Source organism: Eublepharis macularius, chromosome 10, assembly GCF_028583425.1.
Source record: "Eublepharis macularius isolate TG4126 chromosome 10, MPM_Emac_v1.0, whole genome shotgun sequence".
NCBI lineage: Eukaryota > Metazoa > Chordata > Lepidosauria > Squamata > Eublepharidae > Eublepharis > Eublepharis macularius.
This window is the reverse complement of record NC_072799.1, coordinates 16464512-16478822: the sequence shown is the minus strand read 5'-3', so window position 1 is coordinate 16478822 and position 14311 is coordinate 16464512. Positions and strand designations below refer to the sequence as shown.

Here is a 14311-nt window from a genome sequence, read left to right as displayed (position 1 = left end):
TGCGTCTGGCAGTTCCCCTCTGCCTACGATTCTTTGAATCCAGCCCATGTTGCCCTCTGTTGCATCCTTGACAGGCCTGGTAAAAAGAGAACAATCCATGATAACTGAACATCTTAGGGCTGGTTTATATGCTCACAGTGCCATTCTAAGAAGACTTACACATTTCCAAGCCCATTGACTTCAGTTGACTTAGGGCGTAATTCTGCTTAGGATAACACTGTTTCTCATATGCACACACAAATGTATGTTTTTTTCACTCCCTAACATCCCCCGGTATGCGTTGCTTAGAGCTAAAACAGATGAACTGAATCCCTCAAAAGGCTATCCCTTTCGAAACACTAGTGAAGAATCAAATGAAAAATTAGATGTTCAGTGGAAGGTTCTAGTGCTAACCCTTTCCCTGGCATGCTAAGGTGTGTGCGCGTGTGCACATGTGCGTGCATGCACAAGGAGCTTTTTCCATGGGATGCTATGTTCAGACGTTCAGTGCAGTCTGCAGTGCCTAGCAACAGATGCTTTGAGAGGTTTTGCACTTCCAAAACATTGTGTGTGAACTGAGAAATACCAGGACCAAGGCCTCAGTTCAAATAAAGTTCACTGTGAATCAGACCTATGACAACTAGAGCCAGTTTGGTGTAGTGGTTAAGAGTGCCAGGACTCTAATCTGGAGATCCAGGTTTGATTCCCCACTCCTCCGCTTGAAGCCAGCTGGGTGACCTTGGGTTAGTCACAGCTCTCTCAGAGCTCTCTCAGCCCCACCCACCTCACAGGGTGATTGTTGTGAGGATAATAATAACAAACTTTGTAAACTGCTCTGAGTGAGCGTTAAGTTGTATAAATCTGATGTTATCATGTTGTTAATGGAACAAATCATTCATGAGTAACTTGCTTTTTATGAGTCTTTGTCATAACTGATGTTAGCTGGGTTCGGCCTCAGCATAATACTAAGTGAGGCCTGTGCCAAGAAGGCCCATAACTAGTTTGGTACAAATCTGAAATTTAGAACAAAGGACTTTGGAGCAGAAGACATGAGCTTCAGGTCAGGTTTCAATTTTTGGCACATTTCTTTTTCAGAATCATGCTCTGGTTAGTAGACTACTGTTCACAAAAACTGCTTTCTTGTGAGTAGGTCCTAAGGTTGGCTTGGGAAATTCCTTGAGATTTAGGGACAGGCAGAGTTTGGGATGAGGAGGTAGCTCAGCAAGAATGCGATGTCACCCTAGGACTTCCAGTTCTCCCAGACTCTATGGTATATCCTAGTCTACCCTTTGAGGCTGTTTCCTTCAGGGGAACAGAACTCTGAAGTCTGGAGCTCAGTCATTCTGGGAAAATTCTAGACCCCACCTAGAGATTGGTAACTCTAGTAGGTTCCCCAAAAAGCTCCAAACCCCAAAACTCCAAATCCCTCTCGTGTTACTAGAATTTATCTGTACATTGAAGTGGAAAAAGGTAAGTTTTCTAGAAGTTCTGGTCTGGCTTTTCACAGAGGGGTGTCAGCAGTTCTATTATACTAGCTGTGAGCATTTCAGGCAGTCAGAGCTGCTGACAGGCATGAAATTCCTGTGCTGAGCTTGATCATTTATTCAAATATCTATCTAGGCACTCGGCCCATTAATAAAACACAATTAGTATAACAGTTGGTTGTCTGCTGGTAATTAATTTCCAAGACTGATGGACAATTAATGGTTTTGCTTGCTAAAGAGCCTTGCTTTTAAGTTATTTTAATTTGATTCGGCAAGATGAAGATGCTAATTCCCGGTCTTTCTCAATTTTTTTAGGGTCTTGTGCTGCTGGTAGCATAGTGGTTAAGTGGTTTGGTTGTGAATCAGCATTCTGCTGGTTCGAATCCCACTACTGCCATGAGCTCAGCCGGTAGCCTCTCAGCCCCAGCTCCCCAGCTGCATTGTGGGGATAATAATAACACTGACATCATCCACCTCTCTGAGTGGGGCACTAATCTGTTTAATCAGTGTGTGTATACACACACACATTTAAATAAATGCTTCTACATTCCACAAGTTATTTAATGGGGAGGGACTGTCTGTCTTAACATACAATTGTTTATTGACTGCAAAACTAAGGCACTTCTTGAACTTAGAGGCCTATTTAGCTGGTTTGCAAAAATTTATTCAACACCTATAATATGCCAGATACTATACAAAATATAATTGTAAAACAATCCTCATCCCAAATCCTTAAAGGCAAAGGAACACACGCTAAGGTGGCCATGGGGAATGCTTTCCCACATCTGTCCCAGCTATATCATCAGATAGTCAAATTGTGTTCCAATAATGTGCTGAGTGCCTAGAAACAAATCATAACAGCAGAAGCAAGGCGTTTGAAAGGATTAGCTCCAATTCATCCTTGGAAGGGCATCCAGGTTTCTGAAAAATGGAAGAGACCAAACCTGGAGTTCTACCTTAGGAAGGGAGTTCTGTTGGTTCCACTATGAAGAAGGCCCTACGCCATACATCTTTGCCTCCAGTACTGGAAACACAGAAGATAGTTTCAGGTGGGTAGTTGTGATGTAGTCAAAGAGCAAGATCTGGGTCCAGTAGCCCCTTAAAGATCAACTAGGTTTCTAAGGTATGAGCTTTTGAGAGTCAGAGCTGTTTTCGTCAGAGTTGGGCTTACCCTCCAGGTTGCAATGAAGGAGATTCATAAAGGTGAATGCGCTCAGGGTTTAGTTTAATATTCCAATTCTCCCAGACATTTTCTGTTTTCAGCTTAGCAGTCTGGTTTGGCCCTTGGAGAAACAGGGCACAGGCAAGAGACCCCTTACACAGCATTCGTCCTCCTTTCCAGAGAAAATGAATTTGGTACAGGTGGTCATCTATCTCTGTTTAACCCTAAGATCTCTCTCTGTGTCTCTCCCATGTGATAGATGCTTCAGACCGTTGTGGATTCAAACCAGCACCTTTGGACCTGTTAGAGCACTTGCAGTCACAATGGCCCTTCCAGGAGATGCTCATCCGTGGGGAGCAGGACAGGAAGAAACACAAAAACACCACCATCACAAGTAAGGCGTCTGCGATCATGATGTGCTCATTAGAACGTCTCGCTTTGGGTGATACTGGAAATAATGGAGCCTGAAAACAGGCGCTGTCCTTACAGTAGGGATCAGCTACTGGCAGGCCAAAGATTAATTGTGGCCTCCCCTTTTCTTCAGGGCCTCTGTAATATGCAGCTCAGCTGCATTTTCTCATGAGAGCTGAAGAAATAGGCAAAGAGCCCTTTTGCCCTGTCCTCCCGAGTATGGGTTTGGCAGAAGTTTTCTGTTATACACAGGTAAAGGTGTCCTTCCCCCCAGTTGTCCCGCTCTTTCAGTGAGAGCCAAGGGATTAAATGTGGCCTTCTTTCCCCCAAGGCCTCCTCTTCCGTCTTCTCTCCGGTGAGGCTCTGTCACAGACTTCAGCTTATGAACGTCAGCAGTGGTCTGTGGTGCAAAAACACCGGAGCTGGCAAATAGGAGGGCACAGCTCTGGCATGTAATTGGCAGGATCTGCCAGGGCCTCTTCCTGCTTTTGCTGGGGAAGACGAGAATTAAAGAGCCCTTTGCCTGCCTCCTAGCTTGTTCAGGAGTGAGTCAGTCAGCGTGCAGAAACAATATTGCAGGCTCTTTAGTTTTCACACATTTCAGAATAGCGCGCCTGTTAATATTAGGAGCTGATCAGAGACTTCCTGTGGTTGTTTTGGAATGGCATTCTTTTTTGTTCAGGGCAGACATCTTCTGATCTGATGGAAATTTTGTGGCCAGCCACAAAAAGCTGCTTTCGTTCGTAGCTGATAAAAGACTCCGGAACTCTCCTGCACGACACATTAAAACTCAGAGCCGATTGGAAGGTCTTTTCTGCTTCTCTGTAGCCAGAAACAGGAAGTCTGATAAACTCATTTTGCAGGAATGTCGCCAATGTTTAATATGAAAAAAACCACAGAAGCTTGGCAGAGGTTGTCAGACATGATGCCAGGATCTGGACCTGAATTAAAGCTCATCACTCATAAAGTTGAAAGGAGCAAGAGTCCAGTAGCACCTATAAAACTAACAACATTTGTGGTAGGATATGAGCTTTCGTGAGCCACAGCTCACTTCTTCAGAAATAGCTAGAATGTGAGGCCACCTGTCCTTATGTCTTGGAAAGTGGGTTGATTACAGAAGCTGGATGATAATAGCCGGTGAATGACAATGGCAGGCGTGATTGGATAGGGTGGGGTATGCAGAGGGGTGGTGGGTGTGGAGAAATCAGCATTGGTAATGAGCCAGGAAGCCAGTGTCTCAATTCAGTCCAGGTGGACTTTCGTTATCAGTTGCAATTCAGCATTCAGACACTATGGAAGAAAACCTAAGCAAGTCTACTTAGGAGTAAGTCCCATGTTATTCAATGTGCCTTATTCCTGGGAAAACATCCTTAGGATTGCGATTTAAATCTCTTGTGCTGTGCTTGCCAAGTGAATGTGACACCTGGAACCACCTTTTTAAAAAAAAATTGCTCTTTTTACTTCTAACAGGAGTTATACAATTTCATAATCCTAGATTTTGAGTCCCAGCCCTGCTGTTGCATTTGCACAAGGTTGAACTTGTGGCAGGCCTTGATTAGATTGCCAAAGAAATCAGCCTATTTGTCCCTCTAGCTCAGTACAGTTAATTTTGTCTGTAAGCAGTTGTTCAAGGTCTCAGGCAGTGAAAGTTCTTTCCCAGCTCTGCTGTGTTAAGATCCTTTTACCTAGAGAAGTCAGAACTAACAAGCATTGTTCTGTATACGAAGCTGAGCCTAGCAATTAGCAGTAGCCATTACAACTTAACTTTGGTTGCTCTTTTATAGGGTAAGATAAAGAAACATTTGCATGTTAAGTTCCTGGACATTTAGTGTGAAATCAGAAATATTGGAAGCAGTCCTCAAGACAGTAAAGTATAATGCGGGAGGAACATTATGCTCAGACCATTATTGGTCCATATAGCTCAATATTATCTGCTCGGACTGGCAGGATTTCAGTCAGTGAAGGACTTTCCCATCATCTACTACTTAAGGGTCAAACTACACATTACTTGTGACCAGGGCTTTTTTTCAGCTGGAACGCGGTGGAAAGGAGTTCTGGCACCTCTTGAAAATGGTCACATGGCCGGTGGCCCCGCCCCCTGATCTCCAGACAGAGGGGAGTTTAGATTGCCCTCCGTGCCGCTGGAGCACCACGGAGGGCAGTCTAAACTCCCCTCTGTCTGGAGATCAGGGGGCGGGGCCACCGGCCATGTGACCATTTTCACTGAGGGCAATTTAAACTTTAAAAAACAACCCCCTTGTTCCAGCTGACCCAAAGTGATGTTATTGTGCGGTCCTGAGTTCCACCACCTCTTTTCCCAGAAAAAAAGCCCTGCTTGTGACACAAGTTAGTTCAGGACTCCCCTGACTCGTATGCTTTCTGCAAAGAGGCATGATGTCAGGGAATGGTGCATGTGGAGTCTCACAGCAGGATCCATGACCCAGTTTGTGTCACAGGTAACATGTAGTTTGGCCCTTATAAGATTCTTTCCTTGGGTATAACAGAGACTGAACCTGGGATCTGCTGAATGCAAAGCAATTTCTGTCTAAGCCACAGCTCTTCCTCATGGGATTTCTTCAGCAGTAAAGTATCTTTCTTTACACGCTCCAGGCTGTGTTATGTTCAGCTTGTCCTGGTCTGTGAGCAACTCGTGATTCCCCATGTCTGCCATACAGACAGTCTGGGGATCAGGGTGCTGTCTGCTATACACATGAGTTAAGTGCGTTGAACATAAGTACCACCGGGCTTATAGATCTCCAATAAGTTGAGTTAAATCTTTTGGAATGGAAAAAATGAACTCATCTTCTCTTCACAGGAAGCACATTGGACATCCTGTACAACTTTGCACAATGTTCAGAGCTGCAGCTGATATTTGGACTCAATGCATTGCTCCGGACAGGCAGCTCCCACTGGGACAGCTCAAACGCTCGGTTCGTTTTGGATTATTGTGATTCTCAGAAATATGACATGTCTTGGGAACTTGGAAATGGTATGTCCAGAATTTGTATGCACTTATATGTGAAAGTGGAGGTTCTAACAGGGGAATGCTGCTATCGTATACCCTTGACCAAAGAACAGTACACTCCTATCTGGGATGGGCGTCCTCTTCCACAGAGCGCGCAGCTTCGGGAGGGAGCGGTGAGGGAGGGAGGGATCAGCCGAATCAACCTTGGCGATCAATGGAGTGACAGATGTCTCAGCCAGATCGCCCTCATATGAAAGTGTGTTATGTGCCAATGCGCACTACGTAAGAAGAACCCTGCTAGTTCAGACGAGTGGGCCATCTAGTCCAGCATTTTGCCTCACAGAGTGGCCAATCCATTGCTATGGGGGGCCAACAATAGAGCATAGAGGCTGAGGTCTTCTCCTGAAGTTGCCTCCTGGCACTGGTATTCAGAGGTTTACAGCCTCTGAATGTGGAGCATAGATCCAGAGGTGTTAGCCATGTTAGTCTATAGTAGCGAAACAGAAAAGAGTCCAGTAGCACCTTTAAGTCTAACCAACTTGACTGTAGCATAAGCTTTTGAGAACCACAGTTCTCTGTGGTTCTCTGATGCATCTGACGAAGAGAGCTGTGATTCTCGAAAGCTTATAGCATTAGCATTAGCTAATTACATAGCATTAGCAAGAATCCAATACAGAGTTGAAGAAATGCTGAAACAGAACATAAGCGATTCTAGGGCTGACATTAGACAACAGGAAGCACAAGTAGCTCATAGAAGCACCTATTTCAGACAACAGGTAGTACGTGAGGCAACATAGTGGTGAAGTCTGTGGTCCCTAACGCATTAGCTGTACAAATTCTAATCATAAATTTCATTAACACAAAACGTAGAACTCAACATTACAAAGTAAACCCTGATGTTACTTTATTCCTGACTAAACCCCCCCACCCAAAAAAAAGCCTATTTGAAATTACTGGCACCTGAAAATGTACAAGCCTAGACTTTGACCAGTCATCCACAACAACCAAGAGTGCATGCCTGACCATCTTACTGAGATAATAATCTTGTGTCCGAGATGTACTATATGAGACCTCAGGTGAAGTCCATATTACTGTTTCACACAACGCATAGTTAATCTGTGGAACTCACTGTCACATGATGTTAAAAGCCAATGGTTTAGATAGCTTTAAAAGGGGGGAATAGCCAAATCCACAGAGGGTAATTTCATCCATGTCTATTAACGAAGCTGCCTAAATGACATATTTTTGTTCAGAAGTAAGAACCAGTTGCTGGGATGCTGCAACATGGGGTGGCTTTGGTTCCTTTGTCTCTGTTCTAGAGCTTCCAGGAGGTCCGGTTGGCCGCAGTGTTGAAACAGGATGCTGGACTGGATAGACAGTTGGATTGATCCAGCAGGGCTCTTCTTATGTTCCTATGACTGAGCGCTCAGCCATACTACCAAGTTCCCTTCATACAGAAAAGCAGATATCGGAGAACGGATTTTCCCTGCCATGCTAGTTTTCTAAGCTCAGGGAACTCTACATGGAAAAACATACAGTCATGTTCCTTCCTGTCTTTGGAGACGTAAAAGATTTATTGTGGCAGAAGCTTTCACGCCCTGGCAGCCACTTTGTCAGATCAACTCTGAGCCTTATACTGAGTCAGACCACTGGGCCATTTAGCTCAGTATTGCCTCCTCTGGCTGGTAGCAGCTTTCCTCAAGAGCCTTTCTTATCACCCACAACCTGAGATCCCATTTCACGGGAGATTGCAGGACTGGAACAGGTGGCTTTCTGCATGCTCTTTTATGTGCCTATGACTCCCCCCCCCCCACTTCTAGACATGTAAATGCTTTGAAGCCGCTTTTTATGTGTATCAAACCTGTAAATCAGGGTCTTTTAAGGAATCAATAACAGTCCATTCATTGCTGGCAGAAGCAGCAAACAGCCCCGTCTAGAATGGCTTGAAACAAGCTACAGTGGGATTGTAGTTTGGGAATCGGTGTTATTATCCAGTAGGTATTTCTGCCTGCTGGTTTACATGGCATTAGGAAATGTCCTTTCCAGGGCAGCCATTAGCTGGCATGCTTCATTTATCTCTAGTTCTGAGGGTTCATGGTGGTTTTGAAGCTTATCTAATAGCTGTTTTGATACTCTGTGCTTTGAGTTGATGATTACCACTGTACAAATTTTAAACGAGTCATGGCTAACCCCTCCTTGGAGATTGTCCAAGGAAATGACCGTTTCTATGTGTTTTCTTCAGAGCCAAACAGCTTCAGGTTGAAGTCTGGCATTTACATTGACGGCTTCCAGTTAGGACAAGACTTCATACAACTACGTCACCTTCTGAGCAACTACAGCCACTACAGAAATGCCAAAGTCTACGGGCCCGACATAGGTCGGCCTCGAAAGCACACTCAGAAGTTGCTGCGGAGGTAAGAAGGAAGTGTTTTGTGGGGTTGGGGGTCATACAGCAACAAACTGATACTTTGGCCTAATACAGGTGTGAAAATTAACCGTGGTTTGCTTGAACCAGTGTTGGATGCCCAAATACTAGTTAAGGTCAAAAACATATCATGCAACTATGCCGTCTCTTGCAAACATAAGCCCTGCCTTGGAAGAGTGGTTGTAGCTTGGTGATAGAGCATCTGATTTGCATGTTGAAGGATCTAGGTCCAGACTCTGGCATCTCCAGGTAACAGGCGATGCGAAAGACCTCTGCCCGAAACAACGGAGAGTTACTGCCAGTCAATGTAGACAGTACTGAACATTGTAGACCTGGGGTCTGACTCAGTAGCCCTCTGTAGATGAGCCGTCTGCACCTTTATGTGGGGAGCTAAAGTGGGAACAAACGTGCTGGACCCACACCCCACCCGTACACAATCGCAGAGCCATCTGTACACTGTAAATGCATGGAAGAAGCGGGCATATGCTCCCTCCCCATGATTAGCAGTGCTGCTTTCCAAATGTTGCTGATCACAAGGATAGGGCATGCACACAGGCGCTGACTTCACGTGTTCACGCTGTGCAGACGACCTGGCAGAAGTGGAAGGCGGGCCAGCCCATTCATGCCTGCTTTACTTGCCTGCATGGTACATCAGCAGGGCTATGAGAAGACAGCTTTGTGCGTTTGTGTTCGTGGAAGACGGGCGTAGATCTGCTTGTCACTTTGTATGCTGAAACAGACCTTGCAAAAACTCTTTTCTATAGCATGGAGAATTAGGAAGTTATTTAGACAACTTGGGTGTCCTGCTGCAAGACCCCCAACAAGGCTGTCTCTTTCTCTACTCCCCCACTTCCTTCTCAGGGTATTGCCACTAGCAGCAAACCAGTTTTGGCCAGCCGAAGGATTTGTGCTCAAGCTCCTCTCTCATTGGGTCTTTTAAAGACCTTATGACCACTTTGCATCTTCCCCTCTCTCTATCGTTACAGAGAACCAAACACTTTAAATGAGCTCTCCAGAGGAATAGGGCTTAACAGCTGCCCAACTCTCTTCTCCTCTTAGTAAGCATGGGCCAAAGGGGACTTAATGTGGTTCAAAGAGATCACATTTAAAATGAAGAAGTTTAAAGGGAAGGCATTTCACCCCACCTTGTAATCCGGGCTCTGTGTACGAGATCCCGAGTTCAATTTCTAACATTGCCATGAACCCCGATGAAGTTACCTTACCCTGAATCAGTCTACTGGTTCATCAAGATCAGCCATGTTTCCTTTGACTGCAAGCAGGTCTCCAGGGCGAAGTCTTTCACATCACCTCCTACGTTGTCCTTTAAACTGGATTTGCTGGGGGTTGAACCTTCTGCCTGCAAAGCTGATTAGCTCCTGCCCTGCCCCACTGCAGAGAGAGAACCTCAGGTTAACATGTGGTGGGCAAGACTTCTCTCTGAGCCTCTGGAGAACTGAGGCCAGTCAGAATAAAGCATATGGAATTGGACTGGGTTTGTAACAAGGCAGCTTCATATGGAATATGTGATTCTTACACCTGACAGTGCACATGCCCCATCTATGTTTGATAGGAAAAATTACTCATGCAGAGTAGCCCGTAGGGCTAAAGTTATGTGGGAGATTCACAGCTGGATCGGCTGATGTTTTAACATTAAAAAGCAGCCACAAGGATCCAAAATTGGAATGAGGCCATGATTGCAGAGGTTTTAACCTTTTGTTCCTCTGCTCACATAATTGCTCCAATAGAAATCACTCTCCAGCTATAGTGGTTAGGTAGAGGGAGGCCACCATTCCAGAGAGATCATAAAATCATAAGGTTGGAAGTGATCTCCAGGATCATCTAGTCCAACCCCCTGCACAGTGCAGGAAATTCACAACTACCCCCCAACACCTCTAGTGACCTCTGCTGTGTGCCCAGAAGATGGCAAAACACCATCAGGATCCCTAGCCAAACTGGCCTGGTGAAACTTGCTTCCCGACCCCAAAGTGACAATCGGCATTACCCTAGGAGTTTAAGAAGGGGCCACAAGAACTAAGCATTGAGCACTGATGTAACCCTTCCTGCTCTTCCTCTCATGATCTGCCTAAGTTCATAGATTTACAATCATACAGATGTGTGATTGTTATTGGGGAAATGTTGGGGGATGGGAGAAAGGATTAACCACCACCACCACCCTCCCAGACCCAAGTCCCCGATCCATGGTGCACACACAATGCGCACACACAAACACTCTCTGTCCGATTTTTCTATTGTTAAAAATAAGTCCAGAGTTCTGCTCAGGGATTTCCAACATAATGGGTGGTTCAGCCCTCAGGGAGGGTCAAGTTACAACCTGAGAGGATACAGGGTAAGTGGATCAACATAAAGTTAAGCACTTGGTGAAACAATCATGAGATTACCTGGGGTGTTAATTTGTGAGCCAGGTACCGGTTGGGCAATCACTCAACCCCCCCCCCTTCCATTACACAACAATCTCCTAATAAATCACTTGACCATCAACATGCCATTTGGTTCCTGGTAAGTGACTGATTTCCAGCCTCCGATTTGATTCCTGGGGAATAGTATTAGTTGATAATGCCTTTGTCTAGTCTGCTCATCACGCTTGCCACAAATATAGATTTTGTGGAAAAAGAGAGAGCAAGCAATGAAATCATCCCTGTTTTCTTTTGCAGCTTCCTGAAATCTGGAGGGAAAGTAATTGACTCTGTCACGTGGCACCAGTAAGTACTCAGTCAGCCACGTCATTATTCAGCCATTACCTCAGTGTCTACTACATGAGAATGTGCTATGCTGGCTCACATCAAGGGCTGCCTCGACCAACATTCTGGCCAGGATCCAACCATCAAGTGAAGTTTTCTGCAGAAGGGGTGGAGAATTTTGCCGATTTTCCCTTCCCACTGCAGTGTGCTCAGCTTCCTGAAATGTTGTTCCAGGGATCAGCTAACCTTCTAGAACAGCATAGAAGGGGTGGTGTCTGCAGTAGAGGAGGGAATTGGAAAAGTCAACACTTTTTCTTAAGAAAAGTTAAGGATGTATTGTCGAAGGCTTTCACGGCCGGAGAACGATGGTTGTTATGGGTTTTCCGAGCTGTATTGCCGTGGTCTTGGCATTGTAGTTCCTGACGTTTCGCCAGCAGCTGTGGCTGGCATCTTCAGAGGTGTAGCACCAAAAGACAGAAATGACACTGAGAGATCTCTGTCTTTTGGTGCTACACCTCTGAAGATGCCAGCCACAGCTGCTGGCGAAACGTCAGGAACTACAGTGCCAAGACCACGGCAATACAGCCCGGAAAACCCCCAACAACCAAAGTTAAGGATACTTAAGAATTCTTAATGTGGTTGGATCCAGGCTTCTGTTTCTGGCCAGGCAATATCTGAGCAGCTGACAAGCAGGATGTGAAGGTAATAGCTGCTGCCCTCCCCTCCCCACCCCCGGGCATCTGGCACTCAGCAATACACTGCTTCAAACATGGCAGTTCCATTAAGTCCTATGGTTCGACATCGGCGGATAGGTTTATCTTCTAGTCATCTAAGGAAATTGCTATCCTCACCATTTCTGGTCATGGATTTTAAATGAGGGTGCATACAGACATGTGTCATTTTAGCTGGGAGTCTGTCGTAGAAGCACACTCACCACATTTGGGTCACATACCCAGGATGGAGTTTGTAAGAAACATATTAGACGTGTTTGCAGACAAAGGAACTGCGTCAAGTGGCTTACCCTTGTGACAATGTCATTTCATTTCTTCCACAATCGCAAAGCTACCCACCCCTCCTCCACTAGAGCAGTTTTTTGAATTTTAAAAAAATTGCTTAAAAATACAATAACGCACCAAGTAAAATATTTGCACTACGATCCTCAGCAGAGTTACACCTTTCTCAGCCCACTGAAGTCAATAGGCTTGGAAAGGTTATAATTTTGTTTAGGGTTGATTGATTTGAAAGGAGAGGCGGCCTGGCTAAAGCCTTGGATGGCTGGAGGAGCAGAAAAAGGAAATCACTGTTGGATTGGAGGAACTTCAGCACTGTTGAAGAAAGCATGGTCTTCTGCAGAAAGGGAAACTGAGCTTCCTATGCAGCGGAGCAAATGTGCTCCATTGATTCTGGTTGTAGGTGTGTTTCCACACTTTACGGAGACTTCTTGGCATCCCTTTTGAGCTGATGGTATCATCCCTCACGGACCCCTCCCCCCCCGGCCAGTTCCTTATTCCAGCTCTGCTCCTGCATAAGATTTTGGGGATCAGGGCCAGTTCTGCAATGCAAGCAGACCAAGCAGCTGCCTCTAGACTCAGTCCAGAGGGATCTTGCGAGGGAGAATGCAAGTCCAGTGTAGCTTCTCAGGCTTGCATCTGTCCGGAGGGATCTTGCGAGAGACAATGCAAGTCCAGTGTAGCTTCTCAGCCTTACTTCTGTCCAGAGGGATCTTGCGAGGGACAGTGCAAGTCCAGTGTAGCTTCTCAGGCTTGCATCTGTCCGGAGGGATCTTGCGAGGGACAGTGCAAGTCCAGTGTAGCTTCTCAGGCTTGCATTTGTCCGGAGGGATCTTGCGAGGGGCAGTGCAAGTCCAGTGTAGCTTCTCAGGCTTGCATCTTTCCGGAGGGATCTTGCGAGGGACAGTGCAAGTCCAGTGTAGCTTCTCAGGCTTGCATCTGTCTGGAGGGATCTTGCGAGGGGCAGTGCAAGTCCAGTGTAGCTTCTCAGGCTTGCATCTGTCCGGAGGGATCTTGCGAGGGGCAGTGCAGCTTCTCAGGCATGGATCCTGTGGGGCTGTTCTGTTTGCATAGCTGGAGCTGCTCCAGCTGAACGGCTTTTCCGTCACACAGAAGAGAGTGTGATTTTTTTTTGCCAATTCCCTCCTCCTGCTGCAGATACCTGTGTTGCCCCCCCCCACAGTGTGCCTTTGGTCCCCCAACTAAAGGAGCATGATTTGGGGAAGGGGCAAAGATGACTGCAGTGAAAAGCGGGGGCAGGGACCTACTTCCCTCTAGCGTGACTCCGCTTGCGCTGCTGAGGATCCCGGCCTCCACAAGAACCCACATTGCTTGCCTGGGGGGCAGAAATCCTTCAGCCACCCTCCGTGGTTCAGAGGACTGGTTCTCGTGACTTCAAAGAAACTTGTTCTTCTCTACTTCCCCTTTCCCCTGAATCTCTTTCCAAGAACATTTATAGTTACATTTCCAAAAGCTTTCCAAAACTGACTTGCAGTGCAGTCCTAAGCAGAGTTGCACCCTTCTAAGCCCATCGATTTCAAGAGCCTTTTCCTCCACAGACACAAATTGGTTGCACGCCTGCGCTCCTTTTAGATCCGTGTCCCCTATTGTTTTTACGGCATGAGAATGCCTCTAGGGCATTGAGAGCATAAACACACGTGACCAGTTCAGAGAAGGCCAGCTGTGACTCAAGGCACAACTTAAACCACAGGGAGGTCTGCCAAGAAAACAGAAAGGAAAGCACAAGGGAAAAACAGGTCGGGCCTGAATAGAAACAGCCAGGGAAGCGCCTCATGTCCATGCGAGTCTCTTGGTTTTTGCAGCTACTATGTAAATGGACGAAATGCTACCCGAGAGGATTTCCTCAGTCCAGATGTGCTGGATACCTTCATTGCAGATGTACAAGATGTTCAGCAGGTACAGGGCTTCTGTGTGGGTGGCCGGATTATGGGGTAGTGCACAACATACAGTCTAATAAGAAAAACACAACCTTGGGTGCAAGAAGTGTGAATCGTCCACTACAGTGGCTTAAGGCCTTCTGTATAGTCTCACCTCTCTCTTTTCCTCCCAATTTGCTCTCAAAACCCATAATCTCCATAAAACCTCTGGCTGAACCCATCATGCTCTCCTCCTAGAACTTAACTCCCTAGTACAAGTCACCGCATCTGTGCTTACT

The 14311-nt window shown here is 46.1% G+C and overlaps 1 protein-coding gene across 1 annotated transcript in view; it reads left to right on the top strand.

Annotated features, from left to right (window-relative positions):
* HPSE (heparanase) overlaps nucleotides 1–14311 on the top strand; it is a 34781-nt gene that overhangs the window by 8365 nt on the left and 12105 nt on the right. The window contains exons 3-7 of the mRNA XM_054989874.1: nucleotides 2885–3019; nucleotides 5852–6025; nucleotides 8244–8415; nucleotides 11099–11146; nucleotides 13959–14052. Of these exons, the coding sequence (XP_054845849.1) occupies nucleotides 2885–3019; nucleotides 5852–6025; nucleotides 8244–8415; nucleotides 11099–11146; nucleotides 13959–14052 (623 nt within the window). The remainder of the gene's footprint in view (nucleotides 1–2884; nucleotides 3020–5851; nucleotides 6026–8243; nucleotides 8416–11098; nucleotides 11147–13958; nucleotides 14053–14311) is intronic.